The sequence below is a fragment of the Balaenoptera borealis genome (genome assembly GCF_965194805.1).
Source record: "Balaenoptera borealis genome assembly, chromosome: 8".
Lineage (NCBI taxonomy): Eukaryota > Metazoa > Chordata > Mammalia > Artiodactyla > Balaenopteridae > Balaenoptera > Balaenoptera borealis.
Genome location: NC_138865.1, coordinates 73,163,243 through 73,180,607, shown reverse-complemented (window position 1 = coordinate 73,180,607; position 17,365 = coordinate 73,163,243). Strand labels below are relative to the sequence as shown.

General features: G+C 37.4%; 1 protein-coding gene across 4 annotated transcripts in view; it reads left to right on the top strand.

Annotated features, from left to right (window-relative positions):
• Positions 1-7,482: 7,482 nt before the first annotated feature.
• Positions 7,483-17,365, top strand: part of PTAR1 (protein prenyltransferase alpha subunit repeat containing 1) — a 47,408-nt gene continuing 37,525 nt past the window's right edge. For all 4 annotated transcript variants that reach the window (XM_082403686.1, XM_082403685.1, XM_082403688.1 and 1 more), the window contains exon 1: positions 7,483-7,843. In XM_082403686.1, coding sequence (XP_082259812.1) covers positions 7,500-7,843 — 344 coding nt within the window. In that variant the 5' untranslated portion in view covers positions 7,483-7,499. The remainder of the gene's footprint in view (positions 7,844-17,365) is intronic.

Genomic DNA, 17,365 nt, shown 5'->3' with positions numbered 1-17,365 from the left:
CTGTAGTTTTTTTTTTTTTTTTTAGAAAGGTAATTTTTTTAAAATTAATTAATTAATTTATTTATTTATTTTTGGCTGTGTTGGATCTTCGTTTCTGTGCGAGGGCTTTCTCTAGTTGTGGCGAGCGGGGGCCACTCTTCATCGCGGTGCGCGGGCCTCTCACTATCGCGGCCTCTCTTGTTGCGGAGCACAGGCTCCAGACGCGCAGGCTCCGTAGTTGTGGCTCACGGGCCCAGTTGCTCCGCGGCATGTGGGATCTTCCCAGACCAGGGCTCGAACCCGTGTCCCCTGCATTGGCAGGCGGACTCTCAACCACTGCGCCACCAGGGAAGCCCCTCATTGTAGTTTTGATTTGCATTTCTCTAATAATTAGTGATGTTGAGCATCTTTTCATGTGCTTCTTGGCCATCTGTATGTCTTCTTTGGAGAAACGTCTATTTAGGTCTTCTGCCAATTTTTGGATTGGGTTGTTTGTTTCTTTAATATTGAGCTGAATGAGCTGTTTATATATTTTGGAGATTAATCCTTTGTCCGTGGATTCGTTTGCAAATATTTTCTCCCATTCTGAGGGTTGCCTTTTTGTCTTGTTTATGGTTTCCTTTGCTGTGCAAAAGCTTTGAAGTTTCATTAGGTTCCATTTGTTTATTTTTGTTTTTATTTCCATTACTCTAGGAGGTGGATCAAAAAAGATCTTGCTGTGATTTATGTCAAAGAGTGTTCTTCCTATGTTTTCCTCTAAGAGTTTTATAGTGTCTGGTCTTACATTTAGGTCTCGAATCCATTTTGAGTTTATTTTTGTGTATGGTGTTAGGGAGTATTCTAATTTCATTCTTTTACATGTAGCTGTCCAGTTTTCCCAGCACCACTTATTGAAGAGACTGTCTTTTCTCCATTGTATATCCTTGCCTCCTTTGTCATAGATTAGTTGACCATAGGTGTTTCCACTATTGATGAGGCTCTTCCCCTGCTTTTCACAGGGCTGGTTCCTTCTTATCTTTCAGGTCTCAGCTTAAATATCACCACCTGGAATAGGTTTCCCTGACCACACTGTCTAAAGCTCTGCTCTTACTCCACACTGTTATCATCTAGCATGGTGCCTTGCTTTTACCTTTTGTGTCATGTATTACAATTTTTCATTATACATTTTTCTGTTTATTTGAATATTGTGTATCTCTTCCATTAGATGGTAAGTCCTACAAGAAGGCAAGAATAATGTCTATTTTTCTCACCACTGTATACCTAGCAGCAAGCACAATGTCTTATACACAGTAACATTCATTAAAATTTGTGGAATAAATAAGTACAATTACTTGGAGTCTCATCCCTCAGAGGTGGTATTTAACCTTCTCCTCCTATGAACCCAATACACAACATTTTGCTTTGTTCTTTTTTGCACACTGATGGTGATTTTGCAGACTTACCATAGAAATTCAAGTGCCTAAAGTCAGAAGATGTTAACTGGGGAGTCACTCTTTGGCATTCTTTCCTAAAACTCAGACTGTCAGTCTCTATAAATACTATACTACAAGTTAGGGCATCATTCAACATTTAACAAAGAAAGTTCATCATTTCCTGTGGGTGATTTTGGCCTGTTTTTAATTTTGATAAGTGTCAGAGGTGGCTTAAAACATGCAAACAGGAAGAAACTGAGAAATATGGTATATTTTTATTATAAAATTTCTGAGTTGAAAAATTAGCTTAAGAAGTGAGATGAAAGAAGAGGAGATATAGCTCTGTCTTACTTTTAGGCAGTTACCGAAGAAGTCTCAACTAAACCTCTTTGGTAGTAAACATGAAGCTTTTACTACTTTCCTAAATTTTCAGTTATGATTTTTTAACCTAAGTCTATTACATGATTGTCATATTTACACTGAAGAATAAGAAAAACACAAAGCAAAAAAATAACTCCTTAAGAATGTACTCATATTTGGATACTTCTTTCCCTTAGTCATCCACTAAATGGCATATTACTAAAAAATTCCTAGAAAAATTTGACATCTTCAGTACATGAGAAACATTGAATCCATCACAGAGACATACCCATCTCCCTAGCTGTTTCCATATGCAAGGCCTGGATTGGCTCTTCTTCTCTCCAGACATTTTCTCCTGATCTTTTCTGAAGATTACATCATGGGTTTCCTGGGCCTCTGTGGTAGGGAGAAGAGGATAAAGGAAAAGGATGACATTTTGGAACTATCAAATGTCAAGAAAAATAAAACACCAGTTACTCAGCAACAAAAACCATATTATGCAATTAGTATCTTCATTCCTCTATCATCATGGATTCCAACATCAGTACTAACTGATCATTTAAAGTCATTGTCATGATAAACATCTTTATAACATTTACCTACTTTGTCTGGTTAAAAAAAGTTCATGTTTTGATTAGGAAATTAATTATAATAGCAGTATAATTCTCTTTAGAATATTAAACAATAGAGTTTCAGTTTGAAAGTTAGTATTAAGCTTCATCTTAGTTTACTATTGTGTTTTAATACTGATTTACCTGTAATGATGTTGTGTCAACTCATAGAAATAAGTAATAATTTGTATAGTGCTTCCCAGTTTAAAGGTGCTATCACATGCATTTTCTTATCTTTATCTCAACAATTATAATAGTGAAGTGTTACAAGGAACAATATTCAATATCTTATAATAACCTATAATGGAAAATAATCTGAAAAATATATATATAAGTGTGTGTATATATATATATAACTGAATCACTTTGCTGTACACCCAAAACTAACACAGTATTGTAAATCAATGATACTTTAATTATAAATAAATAGTAACAATAAAAAAGAATAATGAAGTACGAGATATATCAACTAAGTACAAGAATAGATGGCATTTGCAATTCATGATTTTGTGACTTTAAAAAAAATAGTTCTTGATCATACGTGAAGTTTTGTATTTGGGAAAATAAACCTACACACTGAGGCAGAATGTATACCAAAACTCCCCTAAGTTTTATGTACATGTCTTTTTAAATTCATTTATTAATTTCTATTCCTTTTCTTGAAATGGTTTTTAATAAAAACTTTACAGATAACATTACTCCTATTGATTTTTCTTAAGAATTCATAAAAAGACATTGATATTGTAACTTCTTGACTAGTATTATATTTCCCTTCTCCTATTTCTTTGTAAGTTCTTGGATTTTAAATATTAGGACAGTGATTAAGGTTGAGGTTGGGTATACTATAAGTATATATTTAGTCACAATGGTAATATTATAATAAAGCACTTAAAATTGAGCACTTAATTATTTTAATGGAGGAAATAAACTTGTTTTTGTAATAATAGCACACGGTAAAAACATGTTTAGTACTATTTACACTCTATCTTGCATAATGTTACCATAGTAAAATGGACTTCAATCCAAATAATGGAGTAAATAAACAATACATCATAGTGATAAAAGTGGAATAATACAGAGCAAAGATGAAAACAGATTATAAGGTCATTTACAACTCTGCACAAAGATAATTACAGTTGACCCTTGAACAACAAGAGTTATTTTTTTTGCAGTTTATTGATTCTTTTATTTGAATTTTATTTTATTTTTTATACAGCAGGTTCTTATTAGTTATCTATTTTATACATATTAGTGTATACATGCCAATCCCAACCTCCCAATTCATCCCCCCCCACCCCACCCCGCTTTCCCACCTTGGTGTCCATACGTTTGTTCTCTACATCTGTGTCTCTATGTCTGCCTGCAAACAGGTTCATCTGTACCATTTTACAAGAGTTTAAACTGTACAGGTCCACTTATAGACAAATTTTTTTTTCAATAGTAAATACTACAGTACTGTGATCCAGGTTTGGCTGAATCCCCAGATACTGAACCACAGAAAAGGAGGAACTGGAACCAGGGATATGGAGGGCTGACTGTAAATTATACGCAGATTTTTGATTGTGTGGAGGGTCAGCTCCCCAAACTCTCACGTTGTTCAAAAGTCAACTGTACTAGGTCTGTCATTAAAACCACCTTGGTGTCTTTCTTCCCCCCAGCGCCCTCAACACATACATTAGGTTTTTCATTGTAGAAAGTTTGGAACAACCAGAGTAATATAAAGAATGTATATTTATAGGTCTTAATTATCTCTAGTAGTTCTATCATATGGAGATAACCATTGTTAACATTTTACTTTATGTCATCCCAGTCTAATACTTACATTATATTTATATTATGTACAATTTGTTTTGTATATGATGAAATAAAATTCATTTTTTATGGCAAGATGAGAAAAATTTAAACATAAAATTTTTCTTTGCCTGGTTGGGCTTCCTCCCTCCCCTTTAGCATGTGTTGTGAATTTGTGTTAGCCAGACCTCCTTAGGAGATAATGTTGCTTCTTAATCTCACAAAGAGCCACAACTCCTTAAGAAAATAACCTTCCTTCTTAATCTTGTAAGGGGCCATGATAACCCATGACCCACTACTCGCTTTGTATGTGTAGATCTGGATTGTGTAAACTGTCAATGATACATTATTTGACGTATCACAACTTGTCTCAAAAACTTATATAACTATGCATTGAACTCTAATAAGTGGAACGGTTCTCAGAGCTTTCTGAAAGACTATCTCCTGGGTTATAATCCTCAGGTTGGCTTGAATAAAATTTTCCATTTCTTCCTTAGATCAACTATTGAATAATTTTTTGTCAACATATATATATGTTAATGCAAGTTCGTGTGCCTGACGCACAGTGAGGCCAAACAAACTGAAACGTCGGAGTGTGGGGCAGAGAAAGGTTTACTGCAAGGCCATGCAAGGAGATGAGGTGGCTCAGGCCCTAAAAAGGCCCTGAGCTCCCCAAAAGTTTTCTGCAAAGCACTTTTAAAAGCCAAGTGAGGGAGGAGGGTTGCAGGGTATGTGATCAGCTTATGCACAGTTCTCTGATTGGCTGATGGTGAGGTAGCAGGGTGGTGTCACAAGGGTTAACGTTATCAGTCCTTAAGCTCCAGGAGGCCTGGGGGTATGTGCTCAAGGTCATCAAGTAGTTCTTCCATTTGGTGAGGGGGGGTGGGGGATGTTCACATCTGCAAAACAACTCAGGAAATTTGCATCAAATACTATTATCTAGGTACTTCATAGAGGAGCTAAAGCAGAGGATATGGGGGAAGGCCTGTCCTGGGAAGGCCCTCCTCGGTTACATATATAATTGTCTTATATGCTGTTTTGGTACTTGTTTTTGTCATTATATATCTACATTTCCCCCCATCATCAAATAGTCTTCTAAAATATGAAAGGAATGATTTGGGGGAGGGTATGGGAGGACTGTCAAATACATTCACAGGACTGTCAAATAGTCTTCTAAAATATGAAAGGCATGATTTTGGGGAGATTAATTTTTAAGCCAGTCATGGTTGCTTAAAATCAATCTCTAAGAAAATTATTATGCATAAGAGATAGTTGGCTAATTAACAAATAAATATATCCATGTTTTTATTAACATATACTTTTAAAAACTTCTTATATTACAAAAATTATATTTTGTTCTTCGTGTTACTTAGAAAATTCTCCTATAAATATACTTCCTCCTAAGAGTTTGCTACATATTCTCCTAGTTACAATGAACTTTTAAATGACTAAACAGTATTTCATCATATAGATTTACTGTAATTTAATCAATCCCCAAAGTTGGGCATTTAAGCTATTTAAAATATTTCATTATTAGTAAGTGTATTTTGTAGATCCCTGAACATAAATCTTTGAATCCTTCAACAAAATCATGCTAAATTCATCATATCCTATTCTTATAAACATATCATTATTAAAGTCACATGAATTTCAATTCTCCTTTGAACCTCAGCTTCCTTATTGGCAAAATAAGGGAACTGGGTCAGAGTCCTAGTATGCTCTAACTATAAAAAATTCAAGTTCTGAACATAGCAGATCTTTAATAATTGGGTGAAACAATTTGTGAACTCTTAGAAGAAATATGACACATACAATTCACACCTTTCAAGGTAGTGTGTGTGTGTGTGTGTGTGCTGGAAGGAGACACACCTAATCATATAGGATGTTATCTTCCTGGAATACCAATTTCACTTCAAGATTTGGGAATAAAGTTTGCTGTTGCTGTTGTTTTTCCTGTTAAATATATTAGAGTGAAATACAAAAATCACACTAATTTTTAAGATAAAAATAAATTCTTTGAAAAAAATGTCATATTTCTGAGTGTGTCCTTTAAGCTCTGCCCCAGAAGTCAGGATTTATTTCCCACTTTTACCAGGAAAGGATGCAAGGCTCTGATTAATTGAATAGGAAGAAGACTTATCAGTGAACCCAAACCATTTCAGAATTGGTACTACATTTTAAGAGTAATTAGGACATTTGAAGTTGTCTTTGGCCCTGGAATCTAAATACAAATTCACTCCACTGCCTCATTTGAGAACTTGTCAATATGTTAAGGTTTGTTTGACTTTACTAAATCAAACCTGTCCATCTTGCTTTTCTGTAATTTTATGAAACTTCTAGCTCATTTCTTTTAAAACCAGAAGGCCGAAGTCCATACAGCAGGTGTAGCCTTTCTAAACGTACCCATAGGGAGTATCGACCACTTAATATAATTTATATTTCTCATTCACTGCTTTATAATTTTGCATCCAGTGGATGGTTTTTACTTTCACAATCATCAACCCTACTTCAAATGCTCTACGTATGTTTGTTTACATTAAACAGTGAGTTTGCTTTAAAAAAAAAAAAAAGTTTCTAAAAGATAAGACTTCAAGGGTTAAGTAAAAAGAACCAAAAGCAGCCGGATTTTTTCTAACACAGAGGTTGAAAGAAAATCTGATACGTGAAAATTTGAATTACAGCATTTCAAAATCCAAATGGACTAGAAAGCCAGTTTTTCTTATAAAAATTATTTATAGCAAGGCAAATAGCTATTAAGGGCAAACCTTGACAGGGACTTGGTTTTTTAACTCCAAAACTAACACGCAACGTTCATAGGACACCAAATGACGTGCAAAGTACACTCGATGTAGAAAATCTAAAAAATACCTCTGTACTTTTACTCCCTATACGGAGAGAGCAAATAACTTTTCCTTTCCTTTCCTTTTTCCTCCTTTAATCCATTTATTAAACTTTTTAAATTAACTCTTTGAAAGCGTCTGCTTAGTGGCCGAAATTGGCACGCAGGTACAGAAGGAGGTCACCAATACGGTCCGGCTGGGCCTCATTCAGCCAAGAGCATCTCTGGACGGCCTCATCCCTCCAACTAAGAAAAAACAGGGAACACGCTCTCAGAACGCCAAGGGACTAACTGCTTAAGAGGATCTTCACTCTCGGTTAAACTTTCCTCCAGGAGCATTCTGGGACTGGCTCCTTTCCTGAACAGCTGAGGACAGGTGGTCTGGGCGGGGTATTCAGGCCAGACCCTGACTCTGGGAGTGACCTTAGGACCCCTCCCTCCTCGGCCCCCAGCGGACTAGAAATTAAAATAAAATGTGTAATACAGCGACCTGAGGTAACTTTGCAAATGAGTCTGCAGCATCTTCTCGGGCGCTTAGAGACTCGCTTACGAGAGGAAGTCAGGGACCAAGCTGGCAGCCTCAGCCTCATCAGGGACCACACACCGGCCGACCGCGGGCTGACCCGGAAGTGCTCGGCGGCGGCCTCCACGGCGGGGGCAGGGGCGCGGCCAAACCGGCGCACACGCGCGCGCTCCCCGGGAACTCCCGCGGGTGGCTCGGCGCTCTCCCGGAGGCGCTCCCGAGCCGCCGCGGACGCCGCCAACATGGCCGAGACGAGCGAGGAGGTGGCGGTGCTGGTGCAGCGGGTGGTGAAGGACATCACCAACGCCTTCAGGAGGAACCCGCACATGTGAGTCGCGCGCCGGCGGTGCCCCCGCCTCCGCCGCCTCCGGGGGTCGTCGGGGGCGGGAGGGGGCGGGGCCAAGCCTCGAGCCGACCTCGGACTGCAGGTCTTGACCCGCGCGCTGCTCACAAGAGTCGACGGAGCCGGGTCGGGGCCCGACAGTTGTCGGCCGCCGCGGGGCCAGCATTCCGCTACCGGAAGAAGCTCTCGGGCGAGTCCTTAGAAGTGACCTCGGAAAATCAAAACGTTGCGACTTTGTTTGGTTCACCTCCCTCCCACCCCTTTCCCAGGAGTTCACGAAACTCGAAAGACTTCACCCGTGTGTCCACGTACCACATCCGTTTAAGGTACACGGTGTGGGTCTGTATGTGCTTTGTTAACACAACTCTTTTGAGGTTCATCCCGTACCTTGGTAAGAAGGGGTTACTGATCATCTTATTCTCCATGGGCCAAAACCCCCTCGTTTACTAGCCGAAGGTAGCTTGAGGCTGCTTTTGACTTTCGCCTCACCTGTCCCAAAATTATAGAGGAACTTCGATGAAACATTTTGTTTCGAAGGTGAACAGGGCATTCTCAAGAGAGTAGCTTCTGTAGGCACAGGTTGGGTCTGGTGGGAAGCAGATGAAACCTCGACACTTTTTAGCATTAGCTGATTCATAGTTACAGGGAGCATATTAACTCTTTTTTTATTCAAACGCTGCTGCCCTCTTTAAGTAGGACACCACAGAACTGACACATGTATCTTTTCCTCCTTCCTTTCCATTTTACTTGGAGTACTCCGGGAAGATCCCGTAAGAGACTGTATTCTCTCTGATACTTCTGCTTTTATGTAACGAAAAAGAAGCTATTAAAGGAGAGATATATCTACACATTGTACAAAAGAGTAAGGAAGAAGCAAGAGAGTAGCTATTTTCCTATCCTTCCTCCCTTCCTCCCTCCTCCCCTCAAGAGAAAGAAACATGGAATCCAGTTTTACATTGTTTTCACTTTATCTAATTGCTTATGGAGTTTTTTTTTTTTTTAATATTTTATTCTTTAAACTGGAACGCATGAATTATTCTTTTTAAGCAGTCTAACTCCTTAAGCTTTTCCGCTGAAAAGAGGTGCCAAACCTTCATCTAAATGAAGTGTTCTTTTCCTTCAAGGTGATGCCCTCAGATGTCTTGCTCCCTCGTGGCACACAGTTGGAGACCTGCAACTGTGCCTCATTAAAAACAAGACACTGCTGGCCTCAAAACACACCTGCCACCTCTGACAGCGTACACTTCCTTTCCCCTTGTGACTGCTGCCTTTTTCAGAATGAGAGTGTTTGGAATGATTTCCTGGCAGTAACCATAGTGGGTACTGGGCCTTCTAAAGAATGCTTTGATGCCTTGTTGTATATCAGTCTTTCAGTCCCCTTTTGAGAATGAGAGCTTTAGTGCAAATAAGAGACATTCTCAAAAAAAAAAAAAAAAGTTGGACAAATGAAATGACTATTTTCTCATCATTTGGGGTTATTTTTCTTAAAGAAATTGAGGAGTTAGAAAGAAGCTTAATAAGTAAAGTAATCATCTTACTTTGTCTTCTTTGAAGTAGACTAGAAAAGCATCAGTATTTCATATTTGAAAAAACTTGAGTTTGAGTGTTCATTGGCCTGGCAGGTTGACACAGTGCAGTTTGGAACACATCCCAATTCTTCTGGATCATATTTATTGAAACTCATAAAGGACTTTAATGCCCCCCCAGTCGCTTTTTTTATGATGAGATCTCATCAGTGTGCTCTCTGCCAGTGCATAACTTATAATTATTAATAAACACTTGGGTCATTCAGTATTTTTTAAAGTTTGAAATAATTTGGGCATTTGAAATAATATGAAATAATGATATAGATCTGAAATTTTTAAATAGCTTAACTCATTGTTTAATATTAATCTTCAGCTATATTTTAGTACATATTCCCTACAGTAGCAATATCTCCAGTAATATTACAATGCGTCTTTAAAAATGTCTTATAATTTGGACTTTTCAAAATTGCTCATACTTCCTCCCCTCATCTAACCCTTTTACTTCCAAAATGTATACGCTCTATTTCCAGTTAAAAGAAAAAGGCATCATTTACCTTAAAAGTTAGTACCTAGTTACACTTTTCAGTATTATAAAAGAAAGTTTTTCATTCTTTACTTTTTGTTTTCCTCTTTTCTACAAATACAAGATAGATCATAATTTTATTAGCCAACATCTACTACAGTAAATATATTGACTTTGTCTCTGGAAATTTCTAGCCAGTAGGAGTTGAAGATATAATGAGTGAAATGTGGATTTTGTTACCGGTGGGTATGGATAGGTTACCCTTTCTCAGCCTGTTTCTTCTTTCTTTTTTTAAAAATTTTATTTATTTTATTTATTTATTTTTGACTGCGTTGGGTCTTCGTTGCTGCGCACAGGCTTTCTCTAGTTGTGGTGAGCGGGGGCTATTCTTCGTTGCGGTGCGCGGGCTTCTCATTGCAGTGGCTTCTCTTGTTGCGGAGCATGGGCTCTAGAGGCTGATGAAAACATAGGAAAATCACCTCACACAGTGTCTTGCACTTAGATGCCACTAGGTAGATAGACTTAACCTGAATCCCTATGTTCCTTAGGAAATATATTGGCCAACTGAATGATGAATGTGAAGCACTTTATAAACTGAAAAATACCATGAAAATGTTGTTTGTGTGGTTGACTCCTAGAGAATACTTTGGAAAAATAACTGAAGGCTTGACCCAGCGACAGGTATTAGCTTAATGTACAGACCCTGTGCTAGTGTGGAGGACAGCTGTTTACAGTGTAATTAGGGTCATGTCAAAGTTCTCTTATCCAGAAAGTTATTATTTTTTATTACTCTGTAATATTTATTGAATTCTCACTGTTTATGTAGCTACCATCTTCACAGTATGGAATAGGAAGAAGTATAAAATACAGTTCTTGTACTCAAGGCCCTCAGAAATATCTGTGATGTTGGAAATGTTCTTTATCTGTACTGTCCAAATGGTAACCACTAGCCATATATAGCTATTGAGTGCTTGAAATGTGGCTAGTGTGAAAGAAGAACTAAATTTGAAGTTTTATTTAATTTTAATTGATTTATACATAATGGACACATATGCCTGGTGACCACTGTATTGCACAGTGCAGGTCTAGATGGAGACCTAAGACTTGTATATGTGAACAGTGCATTTACCCTGCAAAGCAGTGCATAATAAGGGCTGGACTAGCAGTATGGTAAGCAAGTCGTACGTGAGTCTATTAGAAGTTAAAAGGGAAGCTGGGTATGTCTGGGCTAGTGCTCTTAGGGGAGGCGGGGTTTTGAGTGGCACTTGGAAGACAAGGTAGGATTTACAGTCTTGGAGACCTCTACAAGAAGCAGTGAATGGACTAAAAGTAACAAAATGTGATTGAAAAGATAAAGTAGGGACAGATTATGGAAGTCCTTGACTATCTGACTTAATTTCATTCATTCCATCGGTACATTCAGCAAAAGAATGTTTCTATTTGATAGATACAATGCTGGTCTCTAGGTATATGGGGCTAGGATTGGGGTATACATTGATGAACAAACCGCACTTGGTCCCTGCCCAGTGGAACTTTAAACAAATCAACACACAAGTTATGAAAAGAGCCCCAAAGGATAAGAAGGATAGTTTGAAAGAATAATAACAGAGAGGACTAATTTAGGATGGAAGGTCAAGATAGTTTTCCTGAGGAAATAGCAATTTGAGACATGAGGCTTGGATAAGAGTTGGCTCAGGGAAAATATACTTCCTAGGCAGTGGGTAGGCCCCAGTGAGAATTTTTGAGTAAGGCAGTAGTAATGAAAGGCAGTTTCACATCGTCTGCAAGTTGAAGTGAAGAATAGGAAAGCGTAGAATCTTAATTGACTTCTTACACTTGATTTTTATCTATTTATTTGAACAATAGTATAGTTGTAAAAGTTGGGTTTGCAGTCTCACAGTCCTGGATTTGAACCTTGGCTTGTTATTTACTAGCTGAGTAGTCTCAGATGAGACTCTTTCCTCATCTATAAAATGGAATTAAAATTCCTACTTTATAAGATTAATGTGTGGAATAAACGAAATAGTGTATGTAAAACCTAAAACAGAGCATTGCATATAATAAACACTCAGTAAACAATAGTAATTTGTGTATCTGTTTTCTAAATAGGGTCAGTAATATAATTTCAGTGATAGTAATCTTTAGAATTGAGAAAGCTTATGAGGTCTCTGAAATATCTTAATCACCAGTAAAATTTTAGTTAACAATATGCAAGGGTCAGTTCTTTTAGATACTTTTCTAACTTTTTGGTCATTCTGGAAAGAATTCCAGTTTGAAGGAAAAAAAAATAACTATTAGATTAAAAAGGTTTGTACCATTTGCTGAATCTTGGGCTGTTTTCTCTTCAGTCACTCCACATTACAGGGTTCAGTTTTAATATTTGGGGACCATCCTTACCTCCCCGACAGGAAGCTGGTCAATATTACTTTTGTAAATAAGTGGACCTACTCCAGTTAGACTGATGTTTCTGAAAAGTACAGACAAGAGAAGCTGTCTAAACATGAGGAACAAGGTCAGTATCAGTGCTGTATGAACCTTGAACTTCATCTGGAAGTTAGTGGATCCCCATTGTGAAGTGAAGCGCTAAGGGAGATATACCATGCTGTGGATGATCTTTTTAAGCAAATATGTAGGTTCATTCCATGTTGCTATTCCTTCGGAGCAGCCTTCGAAGGTAACCTAAAAAGTGAGCACTGTGGTTTCTCGTTGAGAAGACTGGAACTTGATCGCTGTCCCAAATTTTCATGTTTGTAAAAATCCCATGACCTTGTTAATGCAGATATTTACTTGAGTATCCTGGTTAAGCACCAGGAATCTAAATTGCCAGAAACCTAAAAAGAACAAAGAATGGAATGTGGTGGTAGTGAAAGAGTCAGAAATTTCTCTTATGAGACTATTTCATAAGGAAATAACTGGAGATGTATTTGATGTTTACAGCACATTCATTGCAACCATGAACGATACAAAAATTATATAAGAAAATGTTTAATGTGAATTGTTAAATTAAAAAAAAAAAAAGAATTATAGGGGCTTCCCTGGCAGTCCAGTGATTAAGATTCCGTGCTTCTACCACAGGGGAAACGGGTTCCATCCCTGGTCGGGAAACTAAGATCCCGCATGCCATGGGGCACGGCCAAATAAATAAATAAATAAAATTTAAAAAAAGATTATAGAAGAGTATGTCCAATATAATCCCACTTTTGTAAACTACTTAGAAAAAAAGGATGCATACCCAACATTAGTAGTGGTAGAGGCATGACAAATGACTTTTAGGTTTTTTTCCCTGAATTTTCCAACTTTGAGTATGAAATTAGAATTTAAATAGCCAGAAATCTTGCTAGAACTCTAAAAGGAGTTACTAAAGCCTGCTTGCTTTCACTGATGTCTTTATTTTCACTGTAGTGTCAAAGGTTTGGGGCTAAATAGTAGGAGATCCAGATTTTGAATTAAGCCACTAGCACTATGACCTTGAGTAATCACCTTAACCTCAGTGGATCTCAGTTCCCTCATCTGACAAAATGAGAGACTGGAGGAATGAAATCCCTTCCAATTTCAAAATGATTCTGGAATTCTGTTCTAAATTGTCTGAAAAAAAGTGGGCTATGACCTAAGGGACTAGGCATAGGAGAAATCTGAAGTCAAACACACTGTTATTTGGAATCTTACTGACCTACCTTTATGAAGTACATGTTATATTTTTAGGAAGCAGCAAAGCACTGTATCTTAGGGTCAAATAACTTGACAAAGGCTTAACTTTCTTTGCTTTAGCTTCCCATTATCTGTTAACCAAGGAACTTTTCTGGTTGACCTCAGGCTCTTAACTGAATTAATGGTAATATACTTCATCTCTGCCTGGTACTTTGTAGCTTACCACAGTCTTTACATTGTATTATTTGCTTTTCGTAACTGGCAGGGAAGGCATTGTTATTCCTGTATTTCAGATGAGGATACTGATGGCAAGTGCCTAGTCAAATTCACATTGATCAGTGGTAGAATGGAGACTAACTAGAACCCTGGACCTTAGAAGATTGAGTGCTTTTGTCTCTACATCCTCCTACCTCTCTTTTAATGTTTCTATTTTTTCATAGTGCTTTATATTCCCTGATACGACGATTTTCATTCTCTTTACATGAGAATAGCTTTTGGGTTTCTCAGTCATAAAATTTGAAAGCTGGATGAGACCTAGCAGCCCATTTCCCTTATTTAGAAATGTAATGCAATTCCTCTATTTTACAAATGAAGAAATTGAGGTCTACAGAGGCCAAGTGGCAGGAGATAGAGAGATCGATACATATATATAGAGAGATATCTATATCATATTGACAAAGCTAGGATTTGGACCCACAGCATTAGAAGGAAATCAGAGGTAATGTTCTTCTGGAGAGTCAAGAAGTGATATTCTTTGAAAACTATTTGAATATTATCACTGAAGTGCACTGATAATCAGCGTTGCAGTAGCAGTTATTGAGCACCTGCTATATCCAAGGCATTCTTGTTTTTTAAAATTATTTCTTGGAAGGATAATAGCCAACTAAAGCAATGTGTTTTTATTTGTGCAGATGGTTCTGTACTTTCATTTAGGTACCAGATTATTAGTTGGGCATTTTATGTGTGGTGTAAATAGTGAGCAAGGCAGGTTTTTACATTGTGAATTTAAGTAAAAAGTCCTCCCCCCAAAATGGACTATACTCAGAAGCTAGGATTCTTTTATTCTTGTTACTCTAACATTCATATTGTTGACTTTTGCAGTTCTTTGTAGTGTTGTAGGTGGTTGTTAGATCTCAGAAAACAGACTTTCTTGAAATAATTACACTGAGTTTATTATTTTTTAACTATAATTCTAGTTTTCTTAAAATATTCTGTTTTACATAGTAATACCTGAACACCAGAAAATACCAGCAATTCAGACATGTATTTAGTCAGTTATAGATCTAGATGTGGCTAGTTGTCCTAATAGTGTGTTAGATTAGATTAGATTTCATATCACCAAATACAAAAATATATTTTGAAATACTGGACATTGGCCTCAGATGCTCTCTCAGCATTGCCCCATTCTTCCTAAGAACTTCATTTATATTACTAGAGTGGCAAAGTGTTAACATTTTATTATAGATATTGACACAACTCCCCAGCAAAACCATCAGCTTTGTGTAGTCTGGGACCACCTTGTTTTATTCATTTTTGCATTTTCAGAACCTAACACAGTATCCCATTCATTGTAGTACTCAGGAAATGTTTAGATAGTACTGGCATGGTGTATCAAAACACCCCTGAGTCAACTGAGTCAGTTGTCGGGACAAAAAGCCTTAGGTCCCAAAGTCTACTTGGGAGTTAAATCAGCTCAAAAGAATGGTTAGTGACTTGCAACCCCTAGAATACCCTCTTGTATTGATATATCCCTGTGTCACTAATAAAGTGATCAGTAGCAAGTAGGTTACTTCTGAGCTATCCAGTTTAGAGTTTCCAGGACGGACTTTATTTTAGTTCCACAGCCTCCCACCAGTTTGTGATGGTGGCCTAACAGATAAAGAGTGCTTTTCTTATAACCTGTAATTGAACAGTTTTCCTCTTTGCATTTGTCAGTCAACATACTGTCTTGGCAGGGGAATCCAAGGGCATAATAGATGCTGTCACACACAAGCTCTGCAAACCAGTTCTTTATTCTGTTTTTTAAAAACACATTTAAAAAAAATCTGCTTAGACGCTCTAAAAATATTTATGTCAACTGCTCTTGTTAAAAGGTTTCTTGTAAGTTATTCATTAATTAATGGAAGAACATACTATTTGAGAAAGGATGTTTCACATAGACAAGAACTGTAAGTTCTTTATAGTTGAAAGGAATGAGTGCAGGTTTTACAAAAATATTTTTGTGTTTGCTGGTTCATTTACTGTGTAAGTCAACTGCCCTATATATTATTAAATCTCTGCCTGTAATGTAAATTTTCTTTTTTTTTTTATTGGAGTATAGTTGCTTTACAATGTTGTGTTAGTTTCTGCTGTACAACGAAGTGAATCAGCTATATGTATATGTATATCCCCATATCTCCTCCCTCTTGGACCTCCCTCCCACCCCACCCCCCATCCCACCTGTCTAGGTCATCAGAGAGCACCGAGCTGAGCTCCCTGTGCTATACAGCAGGTTCCCACTAGCTATCTATTGTACACATGGTAGCGTATATATGTCAATCCTAATCTCCCAGTTCATCCCACCCTTCCCTTCCCCCACTGTGTCCACATGTCCATTCTCTACGTCTGCATTTCTATTTCTGCCCTGCAAATAGGTTCATCTGTACCCTTTTTCTAGATTCCACATATATGCGTTAATATACGATATTTGTTTTTCTCTTTCTGACTTACTTCACTCTGTATGACAGACTCTAGGTCCATCCACATCTCTACAAATGACCCAATTTTATTCTTTTTTATGGCTGAGTAATATTCCTTATATATATATGTACCACATCATCTTTACCCATTCATCTGTCGATGGACATTTAGGTTGCTTCCACGTCCTGGCTATTGTAAATAGTGCTGCATTGAACATTGTGGTACATGTATCTTTTTGAATTGCAGTTTTTTCAGGATATATGCCTAGTAGTGGGATTGCTGGGTCATATGGTAGTTCTATTTTTTGCCTGTAATGTAGATTTTCAACTTAAGTTGAGGTGGATTAAGGGATATAGAAGCCACCACAGATGAAAATGGTCAAATCCTGAAATGTATTTTGTGTTTTAACAATATTTACATATTAGCATGTTTTTTATTTTAGAAATGTATAAAGAATTATAAAAAAGAAAAGAAAAAATGGCCCACAGTCTCACTGATAATATAATTTTATTAATAATCTGGTCTACATATATTTATTAACAGGCAAGCATAAATACATTTTTGACATTTTAAAAATCATAAATAATATGTACAAGTAACTAGAAAATTTAAACTATATAAAAATAAATCCTCTTCCCAAAAGGTTCCTGGTATCCTTTCAAGAAATTTTTTAATGCATCTATATATCTTTTTAAAAGATTACACAGGGACTTCCCTGGTGGTCCAGTGGTTAAGAATCTGCCTTCCAATGCAGGGGACGCAGGTTCGATCCCTGGTGGGGGAACTAAGATCCCACATGCTACGGGGCAACTAAACAACTAAACCCATGCGCTCTAGAGCCCACACACCACAACTAGAGAGAAGCCCACAACTAAGAGCCCACGCACCGCAATGAAGACCCAGAACAGCCAAAAGAAAAGGAAAAAGACTAGGACTTCGCCCTTAAAAAAAAAAAAGATTATACAAAGGGCTTTGTGCTGTACACTGTGTTTGGCATTTTGCTTTTTTTGTTTTATGTATCTTAGCACCCTTTCCATACCAGCATATGCAGATTTACCTCATTTTTTTTTCAGCTCTATCACATGGATGAACCACATTTATTTTACCAGTCTTATATTGTTTGATACATAT